Raw genomic sequence first — 25,466 nt, 5'->3', positions numbered from 1 at the left:
GTGTACAAATCTCTCTTTGATATAGTGCTAAGACGGAGTCAATGTCACTGTGGAACGAGCGGCCAAAGCCACCACTGCCTGATGAGAGACTTCTAAAAACACACAGAATTGAAGACAGCTCCATGGAATCAGCAGCTCTCTGAATCCAGCTTGTTCTCTGTCACATCCACATCTTTAGCCCCTGAACTGCTCTACATCTCCGTCATCTCATCATCACGCCACACCTCCATCTCCCTTCACGAATCGCTGTTTGTGGTCTGACGAAAGCGGCGTCTTCACGTTTAAAAACTGATCTTCTGTTGAGATGTTGAGCCCTGATTTAAGAGTGTGACATGAATTTGTGATGAGAACTGACTTGAATTACTTATATATCATCTGGTTTCATTATAGGGATTTAATGGCGCTGCCCTCCATCTCACCATGTCCTTAAATGGATTACATGACACGCACTGAACATGAATACATATGATAAAACATCTATTTATGCATTGAAAATGAACTAAAGGCGAGAGCCATAGATGTTCTCCAGATATGAGTCATCACAGGAGACAGCATCGTGGGTTTGAATCTGTCTTGTGACCTTTGTGAATGTCAGCACCCGACTGCCGCTCCGTCCCGTCTCTAACCACTTCAAAAGTCTAATAAAGCCGAAATGGTTTAAAAATAATGATGATAAATATCTGGGAATGGCTGTCCTTCATGGCCCGGCGGCCTTAAGGGGCTTAAAATGTCTGAACTCGTGAGGATTTCAATCAGGACTTCCTCCCAGCTCTGACTTTCTGTCTTCTGCCCTTCATCTGGTGGCAGCATCAAACCCCGAGCTCTCTAATTTGACATAAATTGATGAGAATTATTTTTAACTAACTCCCCACCATCGTACAGTATTTCCATTTTGAGCCCTACGCAAAAAGTAGGCGATCACTTAGTGTTGAAGTATTTGAAATACGTGCAAAATACAATTTATCCCTCATAAAACATTTAAAAGGATGGATGCAAAGAGAGTAAATAATGATGCTGTGGCTGAGTAAATATCAAAACTTCAACTAAAAATGCAGAGATGCTGTGCCCGTCGTGTATGTAGTCTGACTGTTTTGAGTCAAACTCACTGCTGCTGTCACAATATAAGTTTTATCATATCAAAAGAAAAAGCTTTTTCTTCATTTGTTGCATTGTTTAAGTAAATGTGTACCAGAGTTATAACATCAGATGTGTATGCAATTTGAATGACTGTAAACAGTGTCATGATGACAATACAAGAGATCCACAGATCAAAGGAACACTGTATGATCATATCTCCTATCATTACTTTACGTGACTTCCCTGGTTCCATGCAAAGTTCTATTTTATTGCATAGTGAACACAACACTGTCTGAAGGAGGAGCTATGAATCACACAGGTACATCCTTCGAGAAGAGGCAATATCGAGAATTTTCTGTGGCTAGTTTCCAGGAGTTCCATGCTCCACAGTCAAGGAAGAGGAGGAGGAGGAGGAGCGTGTATGCAGAGGATCCTACCCTTGTGGTCCATGTCCAGTTACAAAAGAGGGAAGATACTATTTACATCAGTCCTCTAAAGAGATGTGTGGGAGCAGATGGAGGACAAAAAAGGCGCCATAGAAACAGTGTCCAAGAGTTCCATGCTCCACAAACAAAGAGAATGAGGACGAGCTTCTCTGATTCGTCACCCGTTCGGTCACAGAGGAGGGAGGAGAACGCCTCAACACTGCATCGTGACACCAAGACCTTGGACAGCATACGGCTAAAGCAGGTACACCAGGAGTCCAAGTACTCGCTGTTCTCAGAGGCCCAAAACAGACCACATAAACCATCTAGACTATCCAATGCAAAGAAATACAGGCTTCGTACGAGAAGACGAAGGCATGCCCGTGAAGGATTAAGGTACTCGGTGTTACAAAGTAACACCAGCATCGCAGACAACAGGGAAAGACAGGAGGAGGACAACAGTGAGACAATCTGGATCATCGGGTCAGGTTACATTTGGTATGGGGAGAAAGCGGCGTGTGAAATATTTGGGGAAAACATGGGACTCAACGCCAAAGTTGAGTGGTTTGGTTCAAAAGGCTTGCGCTGGAGTGGTATCCTGTCCCATTTTTATCGCAAGTTGTCCTCAATGAGTCCCCCGAACATTTTGGTTGTCCATGCTGGCGGCAACGATCTGGGACAGGTCTCTGCCGATAAAATTGCAGGTAGATGATATTTTTATTTCAAACTTAAAAAATTCAAATCTGCATTATGTGTGGACTTCAGGGGCCAACTCCTTCAGAGGACGCAAAGGCTGGACTGGGATGAGACGATCTGGCCTCGCGAGAGTGCTGCAGCTTGGATGTATTACAGATTAGTAACAGCACTAATTGTGACACGAAAGGTTTAAGGCCATTTGTTAGTTAAATATAGTTTTATAAAGTGTGTTTTTTTTAGACATTTTGTAAAGGTTGGCTGCCATTTTCTCCCGCGGCGCGCATTTAATTCGAGGATAGGCTGAGACAAAACAAACGGCCTCTGGAGAACTCGTCCAAATGGGACAGAAGAGTTGCGGGGCAGGGATGCGATCAGCCTTCAAATGCAGCCTCTGAAGAAGCAACCCCTAAATTGAGACACAGCGCCATTTCCAATATTCTTTTTCCTCATTAATCTTCCTTTCACATATAGGTGCGATGCAGAAGGACTTAATGCAGCTCCGCAAAGAGTTTCCGTCAATGACAATTGCATTTTCCTGCATCAATGAGCAGAGAGTATGGCACTATGGTCAGCCATGGAAAATGGAAAAGGACAGGAAGATGGTCAACTCCACGATGACAAGGGCCGTTCACATGTTTGGTGGAGAAGTTATTGAACATCCCGACCTGCGGTTTTACAAAAAGTCATTGTATCTAAGAGATGGCGTGCACTTCACCGAAAAAGGAAACAGAGTCTTTCTGTCCAGCATCCATGATGTCCTGAAGAAGATTCTCAATGCATCTCCAGGAATCTCACTTAAATTCTCTCGCCTGAGTCTGTAAATGTACTCATACTGTGTCCCATCATCAGAATCATCTTTAACTCTAAATAAGCTGGTGAGGTAGCCTCGCAATTGTGGTCAGTCTCCATATTACGGCAGATGAATCAGCATATAGAGATGCAGTGCAGAAGTTGTTTGAGTGGTATTTACTCAACACCAACAATACTAAATAGTTGGCCACTTCAGTCAGGAGGCATCAATGGTGACTCCACCTTGAGGTTCTCAGAAGACCTCTGTTGCTCAGCAAACTGTTGCAAACGACATACATTTGCTGAAATTGCTCAGGAAAACAAACGCAGAAGCTGTTAAGATGCTTTTGTTCAGTTACTAAGTGATTGTGATGCCATTTCCTGGATCTGCAGTAAGAAGCTTTTGACGCTTTTGTTTAAAAATATAAGTACTATATACATATACGTACATAAAAGTTTATGTTAATGTGTAGCCTGGTCGAAATCCAGATCTGCATTGGTGCATTCAGAAGTGCTTTCTCTAGCTCATTAATAGTATTTTAATTGCATTGTTTTTAGAAGTCCTCCTTATTTCATTGAATGGTTCAATGGCATTAAATGCTTTATATTGCATTCTCCTACACATCTCTGTTGCTTTCGACCAAGTGTCCCACACCATTCTTCACAGCACTCAACCTGACCAACACTACTCGCCACATATGGAGACCATAGTTCTAGACCATACCCTGTCAAGCAAGGTGTACCACAGGGCTCTGTGCTTGGACCCCTCCTCTTTACCTGATCCACTTTGATCAGATAAATCCACTACAAGGGTCTAAACTGCCACTGCTATTCTGATGTCACATAGCTTTGTCAGCACCAAAACCATCAACTCAACTCCCTTTTACTATTACTTTGACTACTTATTGTAGTTATTGTAGTTGGGAAAGTGAGTGGGTTTGGAGGTTTCCGACCTCTTTGATTGCTTTCTGTAACTATTGTCGTTAAATAATTGGGTGTATGTTTTACAGCATTGATATTAATAGTAAGAATGGAAAAGTAAAGTTAGTGTGTCATTTGCAAGATGGTGTATAAATTTCTTTCTCACATATTGACAGAACAAGATACTTTAAACATGATGCTGAGGGCACTACAGACAAGCAGTAAAGAGGGTTCGACTTTTTAAACAGTAGGATACTTCGACTGTAACATTTCAGTGAATCCTCAGTAAAGAGTGCATTGTGTTGATGCTGAAACAGACTATAGGATGACACCTCGACAAACAGATGGAAGTATAATAATCAGCGATAGTCGCAGTGTCATCAGCTTCACGTGCTTTGACAGATTTCACTGACTAAAAAGTGAGTTATTCACTTTTTAGTCAGTGAAATGTGTCAAAGCACACTGTAAATGAACAAGAAGACACCAGTTTATCCCAGTGCTGCTGAAGAGAACTGATGATGTGTGGGAACAATCATAGATCATAGATCTTCATTTTACCCTCATTCTTTTCCCCATCTTTATTCTTGTCCACAATACCTCTGTCTTATATATTTTATTTTATTTTTTCATCCACCCTTCTCCCCCCCATTGCTGCCCATTCATCAGAAATGAGGCATTGGGTATAGCTGAAGGGTTCAGGGTGACTGTTATGGTTGAAATTCTTAATAATTAAAATTAATCCTACTCTTTATTAAGGTCCCCCCATAATTAACATAAAATGAATGTGGGATTATCAGCACACAAATCCACATCTTGCATAAACATGCACACACGACACTGTGCCTTTGAGCTGTATTTCGGTAACAAACTCCATTTCATTTTGTCCATTTAATTCCACAATATGACCATGAGCATTAAAAGCTTCCCTGAGTTAAACACTAGAATTAGACTAAACAAAAAACTCTGAATCCGTGATATCTCTCAACATTGATTAAGGGACTGGGAGGTGCGAGTGTTTGTGGGGGTTATGTCCTGATGGGAAAACACATTTGGTCCGAAACATGCCACCATTTTACCTCACATTGGATGAACACTGAGCTTCCCTCCACTGCCAAAGCCGTGTTTGCTTTAAAGGCACAGAGTCACAAGGGAAATCACTGTTATACGTCAGTTACTCTTGATAATGTAAAAATCAAACCCATCACAATCATGTACCTGATGATATCCGTAATGACTTTCCTTTTTTGTGCATTTCCATCAAGACTGACATGCTAAACTGTTCTTAACACACTCCACACCGTCTGTGAGTGTGTGTCCATTTATACTCTCAATTTAATAACATTTTAACATTCTGCCTCAGGTATGACTCAAGGCAATTTCTCTCTCCACACTATGTAACTTTGTGAGTGTGTGTGTGTGTGTGTTTGTGCGCGTGTGCTCTGTATATCACTAGTCTTGCTTGTCCTTGTGTCCAAGCAGTATTTTTCTTTGAATGTTTCGGATCACAGCATCATTACCAAACAGTGCTGGACGGAGGCGGAGTCACATTAAAGGTCAACACCAGTCTCCCTTCAGTGTGTGTGTTTCTGTTGCTCTGCTCTCCAGTGCACCGTGGCAGATGTGTTAAGCAGCACATGGCCTGGAGTGCGTTCCGGGGTTTAATTTGAGATTAACACTCAGGATATTACAGATTACCACACTCCACGTTTGACCTTTGGTGTCTTGTCAGCCTGGGATGGATGAGCTTTTTTTTATCTTGTAGTAGTTACAGAGACTACATAGGATTTTATAGTTCTGGTTCTGGCTCTGGTGCCGTTCTGGAGTCTGAGACCCTTGCGTTCGCACCAGGAACCAAAGTGGGAGGACGTTACTCTGCATTACTCAGGCGGAAGTAAACACAACACGGGCAAAATCTCCAGACTTCCTCTACTTTCTGCTCATCTTCACAATGAGAATATGACACGGCCACTGATGACGTCAGGGTTCGCGAGGAAGAACAACTAGTTTTTGGTTCCAGCTGTGAACCAACTTTTCAGCTTATTTCAGTTCGAACAAGCCGGGCCGGATCAAAGTTAGATTCAGGAACCGGAACTAGCACAGAGCCCTGCTATAGTGTGAAAGGGCTACCACACCTTTACTATTTCACAGACATCAAGGCTGAACGTAGTAGAATACGCCCATAGATAAAGTTTAATTAAATTTAAATGTCCAGTAAGTACGAACAAGTGACATCTAGTGGACAGAATACAGATTGCAACAGATGGTAGAATCCTATGTTCTCCCCTCCCATTCCTCAAGCATGTCAGGTAACTACGGTGGGCTTTGCATAACAGAAGGGATGCCATTCTTTGTTTGTGTGTGTGGTAAGCTTCCCCTTTAAAATGTTGCGGTAAAAAAAAAAGGTGGGACACACCTCTTTCATACCTCAACTCATGTGGATCTAACAACCTGAAACTGGGCCTACAGAGGCGAAATACCTGGATTTTAGCACGAGTCAGTCAGAATTGAGAGGTGAAACATCATCAACTCAACAAAGTCCAGTTAGCGACATAATTATGACCTGGAAGACTGAGAACTTTCATGGACATGGTGGTGCAAGGCGAGAACATATAAAGATCTTATACTAAAGCCACAAAAAACTTGTTTAACACATATTTATACAAACATACTTATTGCATATATATTCCAATAAATCCTCCTTACACAATGTAAAATTCTGTAAAGATTTAATTGAGTGGCATCGTATTTTTTAGAGGCGATGTAAAGGCTCTGTAAGTATCATATAACTGAGACGCATCTTTCTGTCTTACACGCACACACACACACGCACACACACATCCTCTGCTGTCAACCAAGGGCCGACCGCCAGCTGCCCCCGTACTTCTCTGTCCTCATCCATATTTGATGTGTCTCATTAAAACTTGAGTGTGGAAACGCTACAGCATTCTGACATTCCTTCTGATCCGCTGTTTAGTCTCCCTCAGCACTTGGCAGTGGAAGAGCCCCCCCCCCCCACACACACACACACACACTCACGTGTGCGCGCAACCAGCAAAAAGGAAACGCATCCCAACACAAACACGAGGTCAGACAAAGACGCCTCAGTGTATCTCCGGAGCAGCGGCGGATGAAAATGCCTGATTGGCTTCCTGAAGCAAACAGTAGTCTGATGCCACAGAGTGCGCTGAGTAAATGACGACAGTTGGTATTTGAGAGCGGGGTAAACAGACGACGGGCGATGGTTCATTAAACTTTCAGCAACAGGATGAGCATGTTCTCGCTTGTTTCTTGAGCGCTCGCCTTGTACTCAAAATACTGACGTTTTTTTTTAGACTGTACATTGTGTGTTCAGCTCTCGCTCGACGGCAATGAAAACAACAAATGATAATTATAATATTTAATGTTTTCTTCAGGCAAGATAGATTGATCTCTCTCCTCAACTTGGCTTTAGGAAATGTGTTTTTCTGTGGACATTTGTGACGGGGCTATTTTTTGGCTCAGTTCTGGATTGTGTGGACACAAAAAACCAATATAGCTATTTAGATTTTCAAATCAGATGTGTGTCACGACAGTGTGGTCCTCCATCTGATATATCGCTGATTTGTGGCCATTAAATGGAAACAGGGAAATAAGACTGACCTCTCGACTGGCAATGAGAAAGAACTTAAGCTTTTGGTAAGTGGGCTTTCTGACCCTGCATATTCCCATTAGCTTTGGTGAAAAAGATGAGTAACATAGGCAGTTAGTGGACCACATTAATTCCACCCGAACTGCTAAGAAAAGAAACCGTTTCACACCTTGAAAACGCACATATCCCACTACTGCTTAATTAACTGACGCAGTGGGGCATGGGAGGTTTAAATGTGTAAACCTCTAACTTTGTCGGTTTGCCTGCATTTGTGCGATAGGCAGCTGCTGTAAACACTCACGGACACAAAAAGCAACAGAGGGTCTCCATGAAATATGCTTTTTTTTTGCACACAGAGGCCCCATCAATCCAGCTTAAAGCCACAGTCTCTACCCACACACACACACAATCCCACACATGTAAGCGCACACACTGTTTGACTATTTCACAGTGCAAATATCAAGACCCGGTGTTTAGTCGATGTGCACACTCGTAGGTAAGGTTGGGCATCAGTATGCATTGCGCTAACGCACGTTTAACCCCATGTTTGCTCTGCAGAGCCGCAGCTGAAGGGCATCGTCACACGGCTCTACTGCAGACACGGCTTCTACCTCCAGATGCTGCCGGATGGCACCATGGAAGGCACAAAGGACGAAAGCAGCTCCTTCTGTAAGTGAACAGTCCAACACACACACACACACACAAATGTTGTCACTTAGTCTGATGAAGGTGTGCGTCTCATGGCGCGGTGAGCACACGCAGCGCTGGGATTTTCCCCTTGCGTTCATGCCAAGGGACATTTAAAAAGGGACACTTCCTGGCAGAGCGGCCATATATCTGATTATCACAGCAGCACATGACTGCAAAGCAACACAGGTTGGATTCACACTCGGATCAATCAGGCTGAAAACGTGCGCACACTTGGCGAGGTGAACGCCAGCTAAATGGGATTTGTTCAGGGTGTGCGATAAATCCCAGCAGCTCCCTGGCAAGGATGAACCTTTTTCAGACACATGTTTTTTAATTGTTTCCGCTTCCAATTATTCTGACCTTTATGTTACAAGCTCCATGTGTTTATGAATAAGTCATTTGTGTGTCTAAATCCTGCTGTCTGTTTACAAGACGTTATTATAACACTATTACATCTCCATGACTCCTGATAAAATGTCAGTGTCGCCTTAAAGTCTTTTTTCATGGAGTCATTCTAGTAGATTAGTGACACTCAGCTTGAATATACATAATAATAATAATACATATAACGCCCTAAACTAACTCAATGTAATAGAATATTTCTTTTCACACGCCTCACACTATCACCCAGGTGATTACTGAGCGAAAACATCATATCTCATGATACCACAGAGTCCCTGCAGACTCTCTCTACAACTCTCCCACAGATCAATATTGTGTTATATGATATTTCTTCTGTGGCAAGGCAGCATTTTTTTTTTCTGTCAGAGCACCAGTTTAGATGAAAAACACAGCATTAGTGCAATTTAGGATTTATAGGGGAACCCCCCCCCCCCTCAGGTTAGAATAACCTGAATTTAACTTTGGGATATTTATCGTGTATATTCTCCCTTGGTATTTGTCTTTGAAAGAAAAATCAGTGGCGTGTTTTATGAAACCCGGACGCTGGAAAGTGCTTACCGATTGCAAAACCTGCACTTGTGCGAAGAGTTCTTGTAAAATTTGGCGGAGGGGAAACTTTAGAGTAATGGTGGAAAACTTGAGAGAGTGAGCAGGTATGTGGCCCCCGGGGTTTGAATCCTCTAATCACATCTGTTTGGTTAAATGAGGCCTGCAGAATCTCTAAATAGCTTCACCATAACTGATCAGACCTGCTGCTCTCTTACGTTAACAACACAGCCACACTGGACATCTAACATCCTCATGTCACATGCAAAAAATATCCATACTCATTTCTGGGTTGCGGTATTAAACGTCAGACTCAAAATGTTTGTGTGACTTACAGTTCATTTTATAGCTACTATAATTCCATCAATCCCAGGATGGAGTTTAATGCTGCCCTGGACTCCTCGTCCTCCCAGGAGACAAGTGCGAGGCGGGTTTTGACAGGCACACCCTGTGAAACTCATGAATTGAGCACTTTTTATTGAGTCGGATAATTTATTCACCCGCGGAGGAATTGCTGAGTGATTGACATCATTGTAAATGAGCATCAATCAGCAGCACAATCATCTACCTGGCTGCACAGAATATTGAAAGAGTCGGGGGGGGAAAAAAAAGGCTGTGTGAGCGTGTGCGTGTGTTTGGATGTGTAAGGGAAGCTGTCACTTTAGCTTCGGTATCGTCTCCCCGGGAAAAGACACTTACTATATAATGCAAACTGGCCATAAAAACCAGGCAGCTTTCATTTACACTCCAGTTTCTCTGTTTTTATCAGCAAAATCAACAAAGTGGTTCTTAATATTGTCAAAATGTATTGTGACACCTGGAGCCACTGAGCCATAAAAAAACTAAAAGCAAACCGGGGGTTCTTCCTTCTCTGTCTTAAAATATTATATATTATATTATTCCTTAACCCCAGAGGTGTTTTTGACTAAATGTAACAAATGAAAGGATATGCCGTTTGCAAGCAAAGCATCAGCTGCAATATAAAGTAGGTAATGACTTGAATCACGCTCCGTGGATTAACGCTGTCATGTGGATGAGAGCCACAACCTATAGTCCTCTCTCGCCTGTAGCGTTTCAATTTTAATCCACTTTTATATAAACAGCACCAAATCACGACGCGCGCTATCCCGGAGCACATTGCAATCGAAGTAACACAATAATTATAATAGAGAAACTCTATATATACACGTATATGTATTGAGTTTTACCATTTTAGTGGAGCACTCAATGATTATAATAACAAGTCCATGGCCAAGAGGAAAGGAAAGGAATTGGGCTCGTAATCCGGAGCAAGGCACCCAATCCCCCCACTGCATGTGTGTGTTCACTACTGGTGGGTCAATATAATTAAAAATTAAAATATAAAATTATATGTATATATATATAAAATGTAAAATATAAAAATACAAAGGAAAAAGAAAAAATTCTATAATTCTATTCTAATTCTAATTCTATAATATATTATAATATAGGTCACATGTCTTCAACATAACTCAAGCAATTTCCAGTCGCCCTATACTGCAAACTACAGAAGAACTGAACTATTATTGGCATGGACCAGGATGCACCAGGGCAACAGACCAAAACCTGGTCTTATTATTGAACGTCATTTCTGCTTCAATCGATTATGACTCCAAACGATTATTACAAAACGCTTTTAATGTTGTTTGACTTCCTGTCTCGCGCTTGTCCTGCAGCAAAAATAGAACACAGGCATTCAGTGGAATCCCTGGGTAAAAAATATATACAATACACAATAAATGATAGATATTTGAAGGTAAATTCAAAAGTTTCATTGTTTTTTTTTACACATGCAATAAATTCCATTCGTTTCAAGTTCAAGTCGTTAAGTAATCGTTTGAAATAATCCCTACATTATCTGCTCATGGTAATAGAAATCTCTAATTTGGGAGTAATCCGTGAGCTCATGATACTTTGTGTTATGGAAATGATTTTGTATGATCACGGCATGACCACTTACATTTGTAAGTACGAGGTTTACGGTTGTGTTTTTGCTCCCTCTGCTACTCTCTCACCACACATTATCAGGTGCACTCACTTTTCCTGTTCTCTCGTCAGGGAGGCTGAACATTAAAGGGCTAAGGCCAGTGCAGGCATGAAAGGTAGAAGTAGGTTTAGTTGCCCTGAGGCGGTGTAGCGAAACAAAAAGTGACAAAAGTGGCTGTTTGTATGGTCTTGCAACACTTTTATCACTTTAAAAAAAAAAAACCGGGTTCCCTCAGGGCTTCCATAACTAGGCGATAGAGGAAGTTGTCAGGGAGCTGGAAACGACTGGATATGAAAGCAAAAGAGCAACAAAGGGATGGAAACGGGGAATAAGAGGATCAGAGAGGAGAAGAGGAAGAGAAAGAGGGCACGGTGGAACCTGCCAGAGAAAACACTGAGCCAGCAAGACAAGATGGGTTGGCAGCGGGGGAGAAAAGAGAGGAAGCAAGAGGAGAGGAAAATGTGCAGTTGACATAGTGTGTGTGTGTGTGTGAGTGAAAGAGAGAGAGCAAAGGCAAAAGAGAGTGGAGAGAGAGTGAGGGAGACCAGGAGCTGCAGTTGGCACATGTAGCTGATGTGATAGCATCTTGACGACTGTGTCTCCCCCGTCTGGTGGGAGGTCAGATGAGCCCCTCCCCTCCTTGTTCTTGGCTCAAAGACGCTGTTATGTAATGAAGCTGGAAGAGGAACGAAGGAAGGACAGTGGAGTAGGATGAAGGAGTGGAGCTTTATAATCTGCTGCTGCTGCTGCTGTTGGTGGTCTTTGCACACTTTAGCCGCTTTATTATGCTTCGCTGCATACTGAAGGTTTTGAAAGCGTTCCACATTTCCAAGCAGCTATAAGTTCCCGCGCTCCTTCATTTTTAATATAAAATAGTTCATCCGTTGATTACTTTCAATGAAAACAGTCTGTTCACAAAAACTTCAGTTGGGGCAGACACATTAAACGCTATGTGAAAATGAAAATGCACAGGTCTTGCGAAGAATCATAAATAATAAATAAAGAGTCTTTGTAGTATTATGTAAACAACGTGTGAGATCTAAAGTAAGGATGGAGAGAAACACATTTATGAGAATTTAAACGTTTGTGTTTAGTTTTTCTCATTTTACATAATTACTGATATTTGGATAACAGATATGGACAACTTTATTGTAATCTATATTAAAAAACACAATGCAAGGTGCAACAGCGTAGAGCCGGACAGGTTCTAAAAACAAGGTTTATTGTATTTTTTAAAAAAATATATAATTAAATAACCAAAAATACAGGGAATTAAAACTACTCCATGGTAAACAAACAAAAAAAAATAGTGATAAATACCTAAACGCAAGTCTTTTTGGTTCCGATGATTTTTTAAACAGACTTTTACAATAAATAAATTGAACTTCCTCTCTTTAACATTATAGAATTATGAGTAACAACCAACCACACTTTGTGATTATTTGTTTAATGATTTGATTGTAACTGTTGCCTATGTTGATGATCTCTGGTACTGTTTTTTTTCAGGAAATACATTTTTCATGGTCTTTTGATGGATGGAGCTGCTTGTGTGGTTGTCACTGGATTTCACTTTCTGAATTCATTCTCTCATTTTTTTTTTACTGGAGAGGAGAATAAAAGGACTCAAAATGAGGAGGTAGACAGTTTGTCAGACAAAGAAAATATAAGATGGGAAGAGGAGAGACAAAGACAGCGAGAGTTAAAAGCCAACTCATTGTGTCTATTGGAAAAGCCATGAGGAGAAGCCTGACTCCCTGACTTCTGTAATTGTGATCTCCCACTGCCGGAGCCACATTTGACTTATCTCACTCGGCGCTCTGGAACAAGTCTGGTCCTTCTCTCTGTTTAACTCCCGTCACTGGTCGATAATGCCGCTTTGCAAGAGGAACGGAAAAATTCAAAGGCTTGAAAAAAACTTTTACTCTGAGTGAGAGCGGTGGCATTCAAACAGGAAACAAAATGTGACCATTGAAAGGAAAGAGAGAAGCAGATCAGGCGCGCGAGGACGAGGAGAGCATGGGGGAATATCGACATTAGAAGTGAGGACGGATACAAGAGACATGGAGAGACAGACAGAGATGGCTGCAGGGCAAAGTGGGACAAAGATGAATGGACGCGCATGGAACAGTATTGGTTTCAGAGGACGGGAGAGGAAAGACAGCAGGAGACATGGGATTTAAAAGACGAGGGAAAATAGTGAGACGCAGAAAAGATGCACAATGAGATAAGGAGGGGTTGTTAATTCTTGACAAGGTGGAGTGAAAGCCCACAAAGCCCTCGGGAGAGAGAGAGAGAGAGAGCGAGGGGAGGAGAAAAGAAAAGGTGAGATGGACTGAATGAAAAAGTGATAAGGAGCGAGGAACGCCGGGGGGAAGAGGTAGAAGTTAAATTACAGTAGAGTGAAGTTACTTGTCATCAGTCACTGACCACAAGGGAAATCTGGCATGACGCTCAACTACAGATCATTTAATCTTCTACCGCGTCGAGAGTGAAGAGAGAGAGATTTATATTTGTTGACGATGCAAACCAGCGTTTTATCTTCTTTTAAGGTGTTGATTTGCAGTTTTTGTGCATCGGATTTAGGACTTGAGCTTGACGACAATACACAAAATGCAAAAACACGTCTGCCATACCTCTATGTGTTTGATGTGAATACACAAAAGCAGTGAATTCTCGGCATGTTTTTTTGTAAAATATGAAATTAAGTCCACAAATTCACATTTATGATTATATATATATATATATATATATATATATATGAAGATAGAAGACAGCAGCACCTAGACAGTGATGATGATGGTGGACAACAGCCTGCTGGTGAATGATACAACTATAAATACTGTTGAAAACGATGCAAGGTCACATTTCCTCAGAGGATAATAAACCAAACGCATAATGTCATTACTCGCTGCAAAACAGTCATATAATATTATATTATGACATATAATATAATGACGTATTGTACACTATGACATTAAGCAAGCAGGGTGGAATTTGTGTGTCTGTTAGTGTCAGAAAAGCAACAAACCTGGTCTTATTATATTATACAGCAACAATAACTACTGCATGGTTTCAAAGCCTCTATCTCACAAAACATTCTTATATCTCGTCTCCAGTGACGCAGGAAACGGAAAAAGAATGTTCAGTGCCTCTGCGTGACTTCACAGAGAACACTTATAATCCTCCTCTCATTCCAGTGGCGACCAACTGCGCAGCACAATGCAACACCACAGAGCAGCAGTGCAGCGTGCCGGCCTGCAGATGCCCACTGCACAGCTTTAGCTTTGTGTCCTGCTTCTGTGCTCGCCTCCTCCTCCTCTTCCTCCTCCTCCTCCTCCTCCTCCTCCTCTCGTCCATCCCATCCCCAGTTTCTCATTGTTTATTTACTGTGCAGATGATCTCAAGTCTCAAATTGACTTGTCGGATTGATTCTCTCGCTCTCCCCCCTCGTCTCCTTAGCCCTCCTTCAAAAGACTTTTGATTAATCCAGCAGCTTCTTGGAGTTGCGCAGAAAACAGGAAGTCGAATGGAAGGACAGGGAGAGAGAGACGAGGAGGGAGGGAGGGGGGGGGATCAAAGGGAAGGTGCCATGCCTTTGCTAATCAGACAGAAAATGATGTGATATATGAGAATAGAAGCATACTGTAGAAGTGTCTCGGAGGGGGAAACAGAAAGATGAGATTAGAGAAGAAGACACGGATGAAAGAACAGAGATGAGGAATTAGGGAGGTAAGTGGTTGTTAAGCCATCAGTGCAGCTTACTTGTCTCATATACAGTACAGATGACTCTATAATAACAATAAACAATATTAACAACACAAATATTTTCATGGTCTGTGATGTCAGAGCGTCATCAGCGGATTTGATCAGCTGTACCATGTTTTGTTAAGAAAAACTGCAGCTTTGTGAACTAAAAGATGGATTATTTTTGTACAGTTTGAAGCCATAAAGAGACAAAGAGCCTCCCATGAACAGCTGAGAGCTGATGGAGGCAACTGCTACATGTACCAGGTAAAACTTTAGTATACATACGGTACAATTTTCATCGTCAGGGTTTTTAGCCGAGTTTCCTCACAACTTCCTCGACATTGTCATACAATCCTAAAAATACATGCTAAACAATCTTTGGAGATCTTGCATTCAAAATGTGGGGAGACGACGACACAGTAATGGCATCTCACTTGTACTTGTACCGGATTTATAAATAGTTTATGACGCTCTGATGAAATCATGGTCGTATAGCTCAACATGAGGTTGTTTTGTGTTTTTATAAGTGTTGTTCATATGTTATTATTTCATTGCATCATACAAAATATTTATGAATGGAAATGTTTGTTTTTTTGTTTGGACTTTTCGTTTCATGCCACAACAAACACTTTTACTTTGAAATGACTTGAAATATCATCATGTATATCGTCATCTTGATAGGGTATGGGGATGGTTTTAAGCTAGATACAAGGTCATACAGGGTCATACGGGGTCACCACAGGAATGCTTCCGGTGTGGAGGAGAAGGAGATTCAAGAGTAGAAGGGTGACATAGGTGTACATGGGCTTCCTCATGTTGTGGGGACCTTCATCTGTTTACACAGTCATATTATGGGGAGTTGTCCCATGATGTAAATGACCGCATTTGAAGGTGACGTGAGTTAAAGTTAGGCTGAGGTCAGGGTTAGGATGAGATCAGTATAGGTTAAGTTTAGAGTAAGTCTCCAAGAAATGAATGCAAGTCAAGGCAGTGTCCTCTGAAGTCATGGAAACCAGTGTGTGTGTGTGTGTGCGTGCGTCCTGCTCTATTTGTCACCCCAGTCATGCTCTTTGGTGACACTTTGTTCATTTGCCCAACCGACTGTTTGAGATGCAGCGATCGATCGAGCAAATACAAGCAGGGCCCCGAGGATGGAGAGAATGAGAGGGAGAGGGAGAGGGAGAGGGAGGGTAAGACGTGATTGCAGCTTTCATCGATGACATTTGCACCTGCAAACTTGACACGCGTCACTATTCGGACTCTTGTTTCAGTCACGCTGTCGTGATGGACGATGGAGCGATCCTCCGTTTTAATTTCAGTACGTTTGACAATCTCATTAAACGGCCTCGTTTCAAAACCTCGTGCACGTCGTCTACATTTAAAATGTAACAAAGTGGAAAAACACGAGGCATGAAAAAAGTTTCAGAAATAGGAAGAAAAAACTTTGACTTCCGTCCATTATGTTGACAGAACCTGAGCTGAAATTGATTTGTCTAATAGTAACTAATGGATCTAAAACATGCCCCCTTTTTTTTAACAAGGCTGACACTCTATAATGCTACGTCCAGAGAAGTCATACCTGCGAGTGACAATCAACTACTGGTAGTCACTTCTATAAAAGATAACGCAAACTTGTTTTATATTGTTTTATTGTTTTTAATAAAACTGCTGAAGGATAAACCAAATGAAGCAGACTGAGGATATGTCAGCTACTGTGTTCATCCACAGCCTCTCAAAGTCCTGCAGAAAGACTATGGATCCTAAGGAACAGCACATGTTGTTAAATTGTTGTTTTATATCGGGTTTACAAAACAAAAACAACGGTCTCATGTCCAGTCGGAAAATAAAAACATAATTAGAAGTTTTATACCGATGGAGGTTTATGGCAACAGGCCTGCAGTGCAGCTGGAAGCTGGAGGCCATTTCATCCCTATCATTCAAAAACAGTACCATCTCATAAAGCTGTATGAGCGTTCATACAGAAACTATGCACAGAGATGGAGAGTGATGCACATAAGAGATCCAAGGTTCCACAGGAAGGCACGACATTGCAAGTGCTGTTTACCGCGTCACGACGGAGGAAATGAATTTAAAGCAGGTTCAGAGATGTCACTCTCCAATGTACTTATTTCTTAAAGCTCTCCACTCCACTATGTTCTCTCTCCTGCGGGGATCTCTCCGAGCAGTAACTCCTGGGTTTGTCTGCCCTCCAGAGTTCCAGTGTATCAGACTTTTATTCCCCCTGAATCTCCCTCACCTAATCCCCCCCCTCTCTCTCTCTCTCCTTTGCTCCCCCCTCGTTTCCACACGCCACAGATTCACTGTACAACAGGGAAGATGAAATAGGAGACAGCTGGGAAGCGATTGTCTTTTTATGCCATGAGAAAAACTGTGCGCGTTTAAGAGAAAGAATGACTGCTCTAACACCACTCCGTTCTCTGTTCTTCTTTTTTTTACAGTGCAGTTCAACTTGATTCCTGTGGGTCTCAGGATAGTGGCCATCCAGAGCACCAAGACAGGTCTCTATGTGGCCATGAACAGCGAGGGCTACCTCTACACTTCGGTACGGTCAGCAGCGCCTTCATTGTCTATTACGATCATTATTGTTAGCAAAATCCAAACCAAACAGAAGCAGTGACGTGTCTGCGTTCCAAACTAAAGTGTAAGTTCACATGTTTATCAGAATTTAAAGAGACAAAAGTAAGAAAGCGAGACATTTATGTTTTTAGCCAGGTAAATCATGAGGTGGTATATTCTTTCCAATGTAAAATCTACTCTAATGTTATCAATGGATTTGAGAATCTGTGTGTGAGGTACAGTGTGCAGTAAGTAATAAATGTGTATATCGGCATGTTGCAGCATGTAAGAGAGACATGATAGCCCTTACATTTAAAACTCAAAAGGTGTTTATTTTTGCAAATACAAAGGGCAAATTTACTAGAATCTTAACTTCTTTCAGATCAAATCTGGTAACTCACATTGTTCCAAAACATTGTTTTTATAGCGTATGTTTTATTGTTACTGTGACCAGCCCTCATGCCGAGGCACAGTGAGATAGACACACGCGGCATGTTTTCTTCTTAAACTGCACAAACTGTCCGTCTACGTCTCATCAAACATGTTCCCGCGATTGGTCACGGTCGCACGTTGTCGTCTACAACTCGTGAAGCGACTCATGTGACGTTAATGTTGCACTGCTGTGCAGAGAGAAGTAGCAGACCCGAGTGCACTCTATCAGGATGTATAGAAAAGCTCTTTTTTCAGCCTTTTTTTTTGGCACACAAGAAAAGTGTGTTAGATCTTGTTTGAAGTGCATCGGTGCGCTCACTTCAAAGTCGGTCTAATGCTGCCGACACATAAACTGGCAGAGACGAGGAGGGTAGACACAGTGTTTCTGTCAAGTGGAACAACGCAGAATCAGCCTGGAAAGAATGCTCACACCATATATATATATATATATATATATATATATATATATATATATATATACATATAAAGTCACCCCCTTTCTATATGTGCAGCATGTGGACACTGTTCTCTTATGACACAAACATGCACAGTGATTAATGTCAGTGCTTAAGAGCAGCAGCGTCACCAACCGCAGACTGCAGTGAGATGTATAACTATTCTCTTCAAAGCTTTTCTCGGTGCAGGAATCACTCACCACGACACTGAGTAGATGAAAAGTTTGACTCGGACTGAGCTTTGGTTGCCTCTTGACATGTTGTGGTTTGATGGGAAAAGAGTTCAAGTGTGTTCCATGGACGATCCGTCAGCTTGAGATTAATGGGAAAGTTAATCTCGGTGTCCAGTTTGCGAAGATACGGCACGTTGCCTTTCAAGCATATTCTGCAGTGAAACTGAACTAAACCAAGGCCGAGAGGACTTACTCAGCCTCAATTGTTGCTGTTCAGGGGGTGACGGTGTCTGATGTGGCTGTTCAAGCCCAGGACAGAGCGGAAGAGTCGGGGACATTTGTGTTGAGGCTCGTTGGTTCTGGCACGAATAGCCTAGTCGCCTAGTAGCCTGAGACCCACTCACTTTGGGCACCCGCCTTCTCCAGCGGGACCATTCGGGATGGAGATGTGCCAGTTCTGGTTGGGGTGCTTGCAGCGAGCTGCCGGAAGACTCGCATCTGCCAGTTGCATGACAACTGCCGTTGGAGATTTGAAGGTCACAACCTCCCCACTCCGCCTGGATGCAGTTTAGCGTCATACCCAGGACAGATCTTATAGACAATACTCACTTAACTCACTTCAACATCTAACTGTTTTGGGTTTGAGAGTTGTTTCACAGTGTATGGAAATCTAAAGCTTCCCTTTCTGGCTTTGCAACCACCTCGCCTGAGTGATCTTATCTACGACATAACTGATAATGCCTGCACTTTTAACATTCAGGAACAAAGTCATTTGATTACAGATAGGTCGTAGTGGGATGAACTCAAAGGAACCACGTCGTCTACAAAAGGCAGAGAGGTGACTCTGGTGCACCATGAGATCCTGTCCATGATAATCTCAAGGTTTTATCTTTATCTTCTCTGTTTGAAGTTATTGAGCCTTTTTTCGAGAATCCTTTAAACAGTGCCTCTGTTTTTAAATGATTACTGTAACTTCAACTCCTGCACTTTAAATGTCAAGCTAACTTTGCTCATTGTTAAACTCGTGTTTTACTCAAGATGATAGTTAGTAACCCTCCTCTTAAAACCTCTTGGCCATGCAGGTCCCCCTTGGAAAAGAGATTTCGATCTAAATGGGTTTTTATCTGGTTAAATAAAATAAAAAAAGAAGAAATGGAAACGAGGTGAAACCAAACTATACAGAAAACAAATGTTCAAACACAGCCGCAGTCCATATTTTAACCTAACGCTAACCTCACAGTGAATGCAGCCTCAACAAACTAAACTTGTCCTGTAATGAGCCCCAGAAAATGGTCCTTGAACATAACTTTTCCGGGGCTTGGAAACCCCCTAGACAGTAAAAACCTTGGAAGCACATACACACACACACAGAGAGAGATTTAGAGGTTATACTTTCCTAGGCATTCTCCTGACAGAAGAAAGGTGACCCATTTTCACTTAGGGAAATAACCACAGGGAGAGAAGAGAGGAGAGGAAGAGACCCGGTTGAGAAAATCCCTCTGTGATGAAAAATGAGGGAGGAAAGAGAAGAAGAGAAGCACTTTTTTTTTTAACCCATTTAATTCAAATTACCCGTGCTGCTGTAGTTACGTACAACGTAAGTGAGAAGACGACTGAGAACAGAAATGGAGGAAGGCGTGTTTTGTGCCCGTTGCCTTCAGGGTCTTCATTCCCTGAAGAGTATATGGGCAATTTTAGCAGGAACTTTATGGAAACATTCACACAGGAAGTTCAGTTAATATTTTGTGTCATTTACGAAGATTGTGCAGTGGAACTGTGGGATATGGGGAAACTCAGTTGTTTGATTTGTCTACGCTTCATTTAAAGATTTATATTTCAGATGACGTTTGAAATAATGGCTCATAGACGACCATGATCTAAGTTGGTCGACCGTCAATCATCATTTAGGGATATTTTTCCACTAACCGTAGGCACATTAAATATTTTGTGTCGCAGTTCTGAGAAAGCATTTGAAGTGCACGGGGACATTTTATTCATTTATTAAACTTCAACTTAACAACTTAACAACTTAACGTCAGTCTGTGTAACGTCATTTACGCCGAGTCATTTAAGTCATTTAAGTAAATCTGATTCCAAACAATTGACAAAATAACACATGTGAACATGCTGATGGTGGCAGCAGTGGGAACATCCCAGCAAATTTTTGGTCCAGGCCGCAGATGTGATAGAGACACACAAAACAGGCCCTGTCGCTGGCTCAAGATGTAGTTGTAAGCTTTACATCCTCAAGGTTTGTGGTTTTTTTTTTTTTTAAATATCACTTAAAATGTCATTCTTTAACAAAAACAAAAAAATGAATATCCTGTAATAGGCAGTGTGGTGTTTTCCCTGCATGAATAATTGATCCCCAAACTGACCTCTGAGGTTGTGTTTAACCAGGCGACACATTTAAACCTCCAGACACATCCTAACAACACCAGAAAAAGCAGCTGTTTTCAGATGAAGAGAAAATAAACAAACAGTCACCTTTGGGGGCTTTGAAAGAGATAAGGAAACAAGGCTAAATGTACAAAAAACCTTCCTTCAACCTGTTTGGTGCATTTGTCAGTTGCTGTGGACTGGATGAATAAAAAGGGAGTGGGAGTGACAGGCTAAATGATGGAGCGAATGTCCTTTTGTCCTTACATGAGCCTCTTGTTTAGTGAGGATAAAACAACATGATAATAGAGGTGAGAAGGAGAACCGGGGAGTGAGTCACTGTGGAGCACATTTACATAAAAATGTGCAGGATATAGATTAGGGCCGTCACTCCCCCCCCCCAAAAAAAAAAATCAAGATTGAACGAATATTCCGTGACACTTCGCTATTCCATCCAAAAATATTTGGATAATTTGCACGCCCACACGCAAACATGATGACATTACGTATTATCACTCTAAGGATTAGTCACGTGAGGTTGTGCTGCTCGCCTGCGATGCCGCCTCAGCTGCCTCGCTCATGTTGAGCCTGCAGATTTGTTTGTTACTCTACACTGTAGAACTAAAAATACTTACACAGTGTCATGATTGTCCACAAAGGAGGACAGTTTAGGCTGCCTGTGTCCTGCATTTTCGCAGCAAAACAAACCAGGAGGCCAAGCTGCACTCACAACGCCCTCTGCTGGACGTTGTGGTAATTACCTCAGACAGTCTGCTGCACTTTTTTAACAGACAGAGTATTGGAGGCATGGAGTTGTCTTGTTACTGTGGCTCCCGTTCACATGTATTTACCTTCAAGGTTCAAATGATGGTACATTTAAAACAAAACAAGATTAAACGGACGAAACATTCTTGACCTTGAGTTCAAATAATGTAAATGTTACCGGTGTATAACCACCATATCTGAATCTGTATTCAAGGCCACAGCTCCCTCATAATCCTTGAGGGACGGACAGTTTGATTGACAGGTCGGGCCTGGCATCTTATTAGTAATAACAAACAGGGCTGATTTGTTTTCACTATCGTGAGAGGAGGAAGAAGAGAAGGGGATTGGAGGGGGAAAGAAGGAGAGAAAGATGGCCTGACAGACTCAGACTCATACTGAACATAACGTCTCCGCCGGGAGCAACAACCGCCGTCATGCTCATCTTTCTCTCCCTCCCTTCGTCTCACTTTTGCAGCTTTTACTTGTCCGTCAGTCCGTCTCGCTCCCTGTCCAGCCATTTGTGTCTGCCGGGCCTCTCTCGCGGTTTGTCTTTTTCCTCTCCCCCTCCGCCATCGCTGCCTCCCTCCGCCCTTGCTTTCTGTCACCCCGTGAACCTCTTTTATTCAGAATATATATCCCTGTCTTGATGTGTCCCTTATCTGCTGTCCTTGTCCTAGCTCTGTCCTCTACCCCTCTGCTCCTTTTGTGTCCTCTGCCTCCTCAGACTCAAGCCTTTCTCTCCTCCCTCTTGCGTTTGCACTCTCCCTCATGAGCCGACACTAATGAAGGGAAAACTCAGCGGTGTTTAAGATTTTCTGCTTGTTTTGAACGTGCCTTTGAATTGTGACTTCATTTAAGCGGCTCCCTTGATACCAATAAAGTGATGTTATTTAATGTGTCCCGTGCTCAGGCTGGCTCAGCAAAACTGACACAGTCACAAGTGTGAGAACGGAGAAGACATGGGAACTGCACAGCGACTAATAATTACAGCGCAGAAATGAAGTCAACGTATACTCCAAGCCCCACTAACCAATATTTTTTTTATATATATATATATGTATATGTATGTTCACAGAAGGTTGCTTACAGTGACTAAAATGTAGGTGATTAATTTGAAGAATAAAATGTAAATGTTTTATCTGTCGGTCTTTGTATTGCGATATAGAAATGTTTGATTATAAAGTCCCTTCTTGCTAAACAAGCATGTAGTCCTAAAATATAATAGTGAGGAGAAAATAGCACTAAATAATAATTAAAAAAAAACTATTTGTGTAAAGATTGTGTTTTGTGCTGCAGACAACTGTCGTGCAGTATATTCTAACAGTTAAAGCTGCAGTGTGTCATCTCGTTATGTTGCCTCTGTTTGGTCTTTGTGGACAGATATCATGCATGTTGAGTCTGAAAACAGGCTCTGTCAGGCAATACTATCAGACCTGATTGAGGGCGTGTTTGTGTGTATACGGGAGCAGTGCAGGGGCGGGTGGAGACAAGAAATACAGTATATATCCTGTCAAACTGCTGCAGGACTGGATATTCATACAACCTGCCTGCAGCAATTGTTGCCTCCATACATTTGTTGATATTTAAATGTTAATACACTACAGTTTTAATACAAATCAGTCTGTTAAGATACTGCTCAATTGCACTGGCTAAACAAAAACAACGCTTCATCTGCTAAATGTACAGGATTGTTTGAGGCGGAGCTCTCCAAGGTGCTGATCCCACTGCAGGCTGCAGTAACAGGGACAACCCAGGGCTCTACCTGTTTCTTTCTGCATCCGAATGACTCTTTATGCAGTATTCTAAAAGTGGAACATCGGGCAGAAAGTCGCCCGTCTTCCACAAATCTGCGCGGACATCTGCTGGTGGTTCTTCATGTAGATGCAGCGGCATGAAGTCAATGCTGCCCGAGGTGGACTATAAATCACAGGGTGTGGGGATGAATAAAGTCAAATCACTTGTCTCATTGCTGTGGAACAGTACTGCCAATCACAGTGATGTATGATGACAACAGCTCAGCCAATGGGGAGAGGCTTCTCAAGGAAATGAAATTGCTGTCTGGACGGTGTAAAAGTGGCATAATCCGAACACACAGCGCTGGGTTTATAGGAGCACATCAATACCGTGACACTTCAGTTTTATTTCGCCCTGCATCCCACGTCAATGATGGTCACATCATACCATAAAATGTGACACATCGTTCGCGACATAATGCATTTTCATTTCATTAAAATGTGAAATGCTACTCGTGCTGAAAAGAAGGATGTACAGGATTAAGGATCTCATGTACTCCAACATCTCAGATGACCAATTCATAATGAGCCAGTACGTTTTACATATTTAGAACAGTTGTTTTCTTGTTGTTTATTGTTGTAGGTATATTGTATTTATCTTATACTTTAAACGGAGAATCCGCTGATGGTGGTTGTGCCAAATGAGGTCTCATGGTAAAGCAATCTAATCTAATAAATAAGGGTTTGGACGTGGTAAAACTGTGTGTAATGACAGTGCACTCTGACACAGCACTTCTTAAATTACAGTCACACTGTATTTTCAGGTGGCTGCAGGGATTTAACTAATTGATGAATAAACGCTTAATTTATTGCAAACTCACATTCAGTCTAAAGCACAGTTACTTCCCGTTTCAAACAATAAATGTGTATGTTGACAAGAATCATTCTGCTTTTTTTTATGATTTTCCACAAACTCCTTTCTCTGTGCTATACCTCATCTGAGAGTGCACTCCGTCGCTTGGCATGTTAGAAATCGTTGGAGTGCTGTTTGTTGTGCCGCTACAAAAATAGGCCCCACCACGGGTCTACTCATTAACTTAATCTATTTCCTAACTGTTACTCCCAAATGATGCGCAACTGTTGGTTCACTCTCACTGCTCTCATCGTGTCAGTTGCAGCCAATCAATCAAAAGGCGGAAACAGATACACAATGTCTCAGAATGAGATTGAGAACAGAACAGTATAGGTTTCAGGTTTGTGTATCATCATTAAACACTGATGCTCTCACAAGTAAATGGTACAATACAGTATTTTCTCGGCCCTGCACTGATCCTGCAAACTAAAGTCTTCACGATGGCACTGCTGGAAAACCAATAAACTTAATGCACACAAACACACACACTCCCTTTAACACACTTCCTCCCTGCCTGTCTCCCCGGAGAAAGGACCCGCTCCCTGTTACACAAACGCAGCATGATGATAAATGTGGTAACTTTCTGTATCACCAAAGACCATCCATCCCAATTAACTGGTTTTGTTAGACATGGCAGCAGAATGCCACCGCATTAAAGTTATAAAGGACTGCATCACATCACAGGAACTCATTTGGAGTAAAAAGCTTGTGTACTTGTGTGTCTTCTATTTATACTCGGTCCCTTTTGAGTTGTCATGCAAATGTCTTTGTGTATGCTTTGGTCTTCTTGTGAGGGAGGTTGTGGATTGTCAGAACTCATCAGAATGCAGAACAGGCCTCTGCCCTCTCAGCTTATTGAGGCGGCTGTAAGTCGTTGCAAAATGCAGCAAGGCTATTGTGTTGCGTCAGTTTTAGGTGGACGTGAAATCCTCCCTCATGTCCCCCCTCCTTCGCCCCCCCGATGTCCCACATCTATACCCGCTCTCTATCTCCCTCGCTCTCCCTGCTTCCTTCCGTCTTTCCCATCTCACACAAGTTGGTCATGTGAGCAGAGGTGTTCCCTATTTAGCAGCTGGTGCCTCTCTAAAGGAGTCCCCAGTGGAGTGCTTA

The 25,466-nt window shown here is 42.1% G+C and overlaps 1 protein-coding gene across 1 annotated transcript in view; it reads left to right on the top strand.

The window, feature by feature from the left end:
- fgf11a (fibroblast growth factor 11a) overlaps positions 1 to 25,466 on the top strand; it is a 63,460-nt gene that overhangs the window by 26,501 nt on the left and 11,493 nt on the right. The window contains exons 3-4 of the mRNA XM_058626209.1: positions 8,095 to 8,205; positions 17,389 to 17,492. Of these exons, the coding sequence (XP_058482192.1) occupies positions 8,095 to 8,205; positions 17,389 to 17,492 (215 nt within the window). The remainder of the gene's footprint in view (positions 1 to 8,094; positions 8,206 to 17,388; positions 17,493 to 25,466) is intronic.

The sequence above is a fragment of the Solea solea genome, chromosome 3 (assembly GCF_958295425.1).
Source record: "Solea solea chromosome 3, fSolSol10.1, whole genome shotgun sequence".
Lineage (NCBI taxonomy): Eukaryota > Metazoa > Chordata > Actinopteri > Pleuronectiformes > Soleidae > Solea > Solea solea.
Note: the sequence above shows the minus strand (reverse complement) of the source record. Positions and strands in the feature narration are given on the sequence as shown.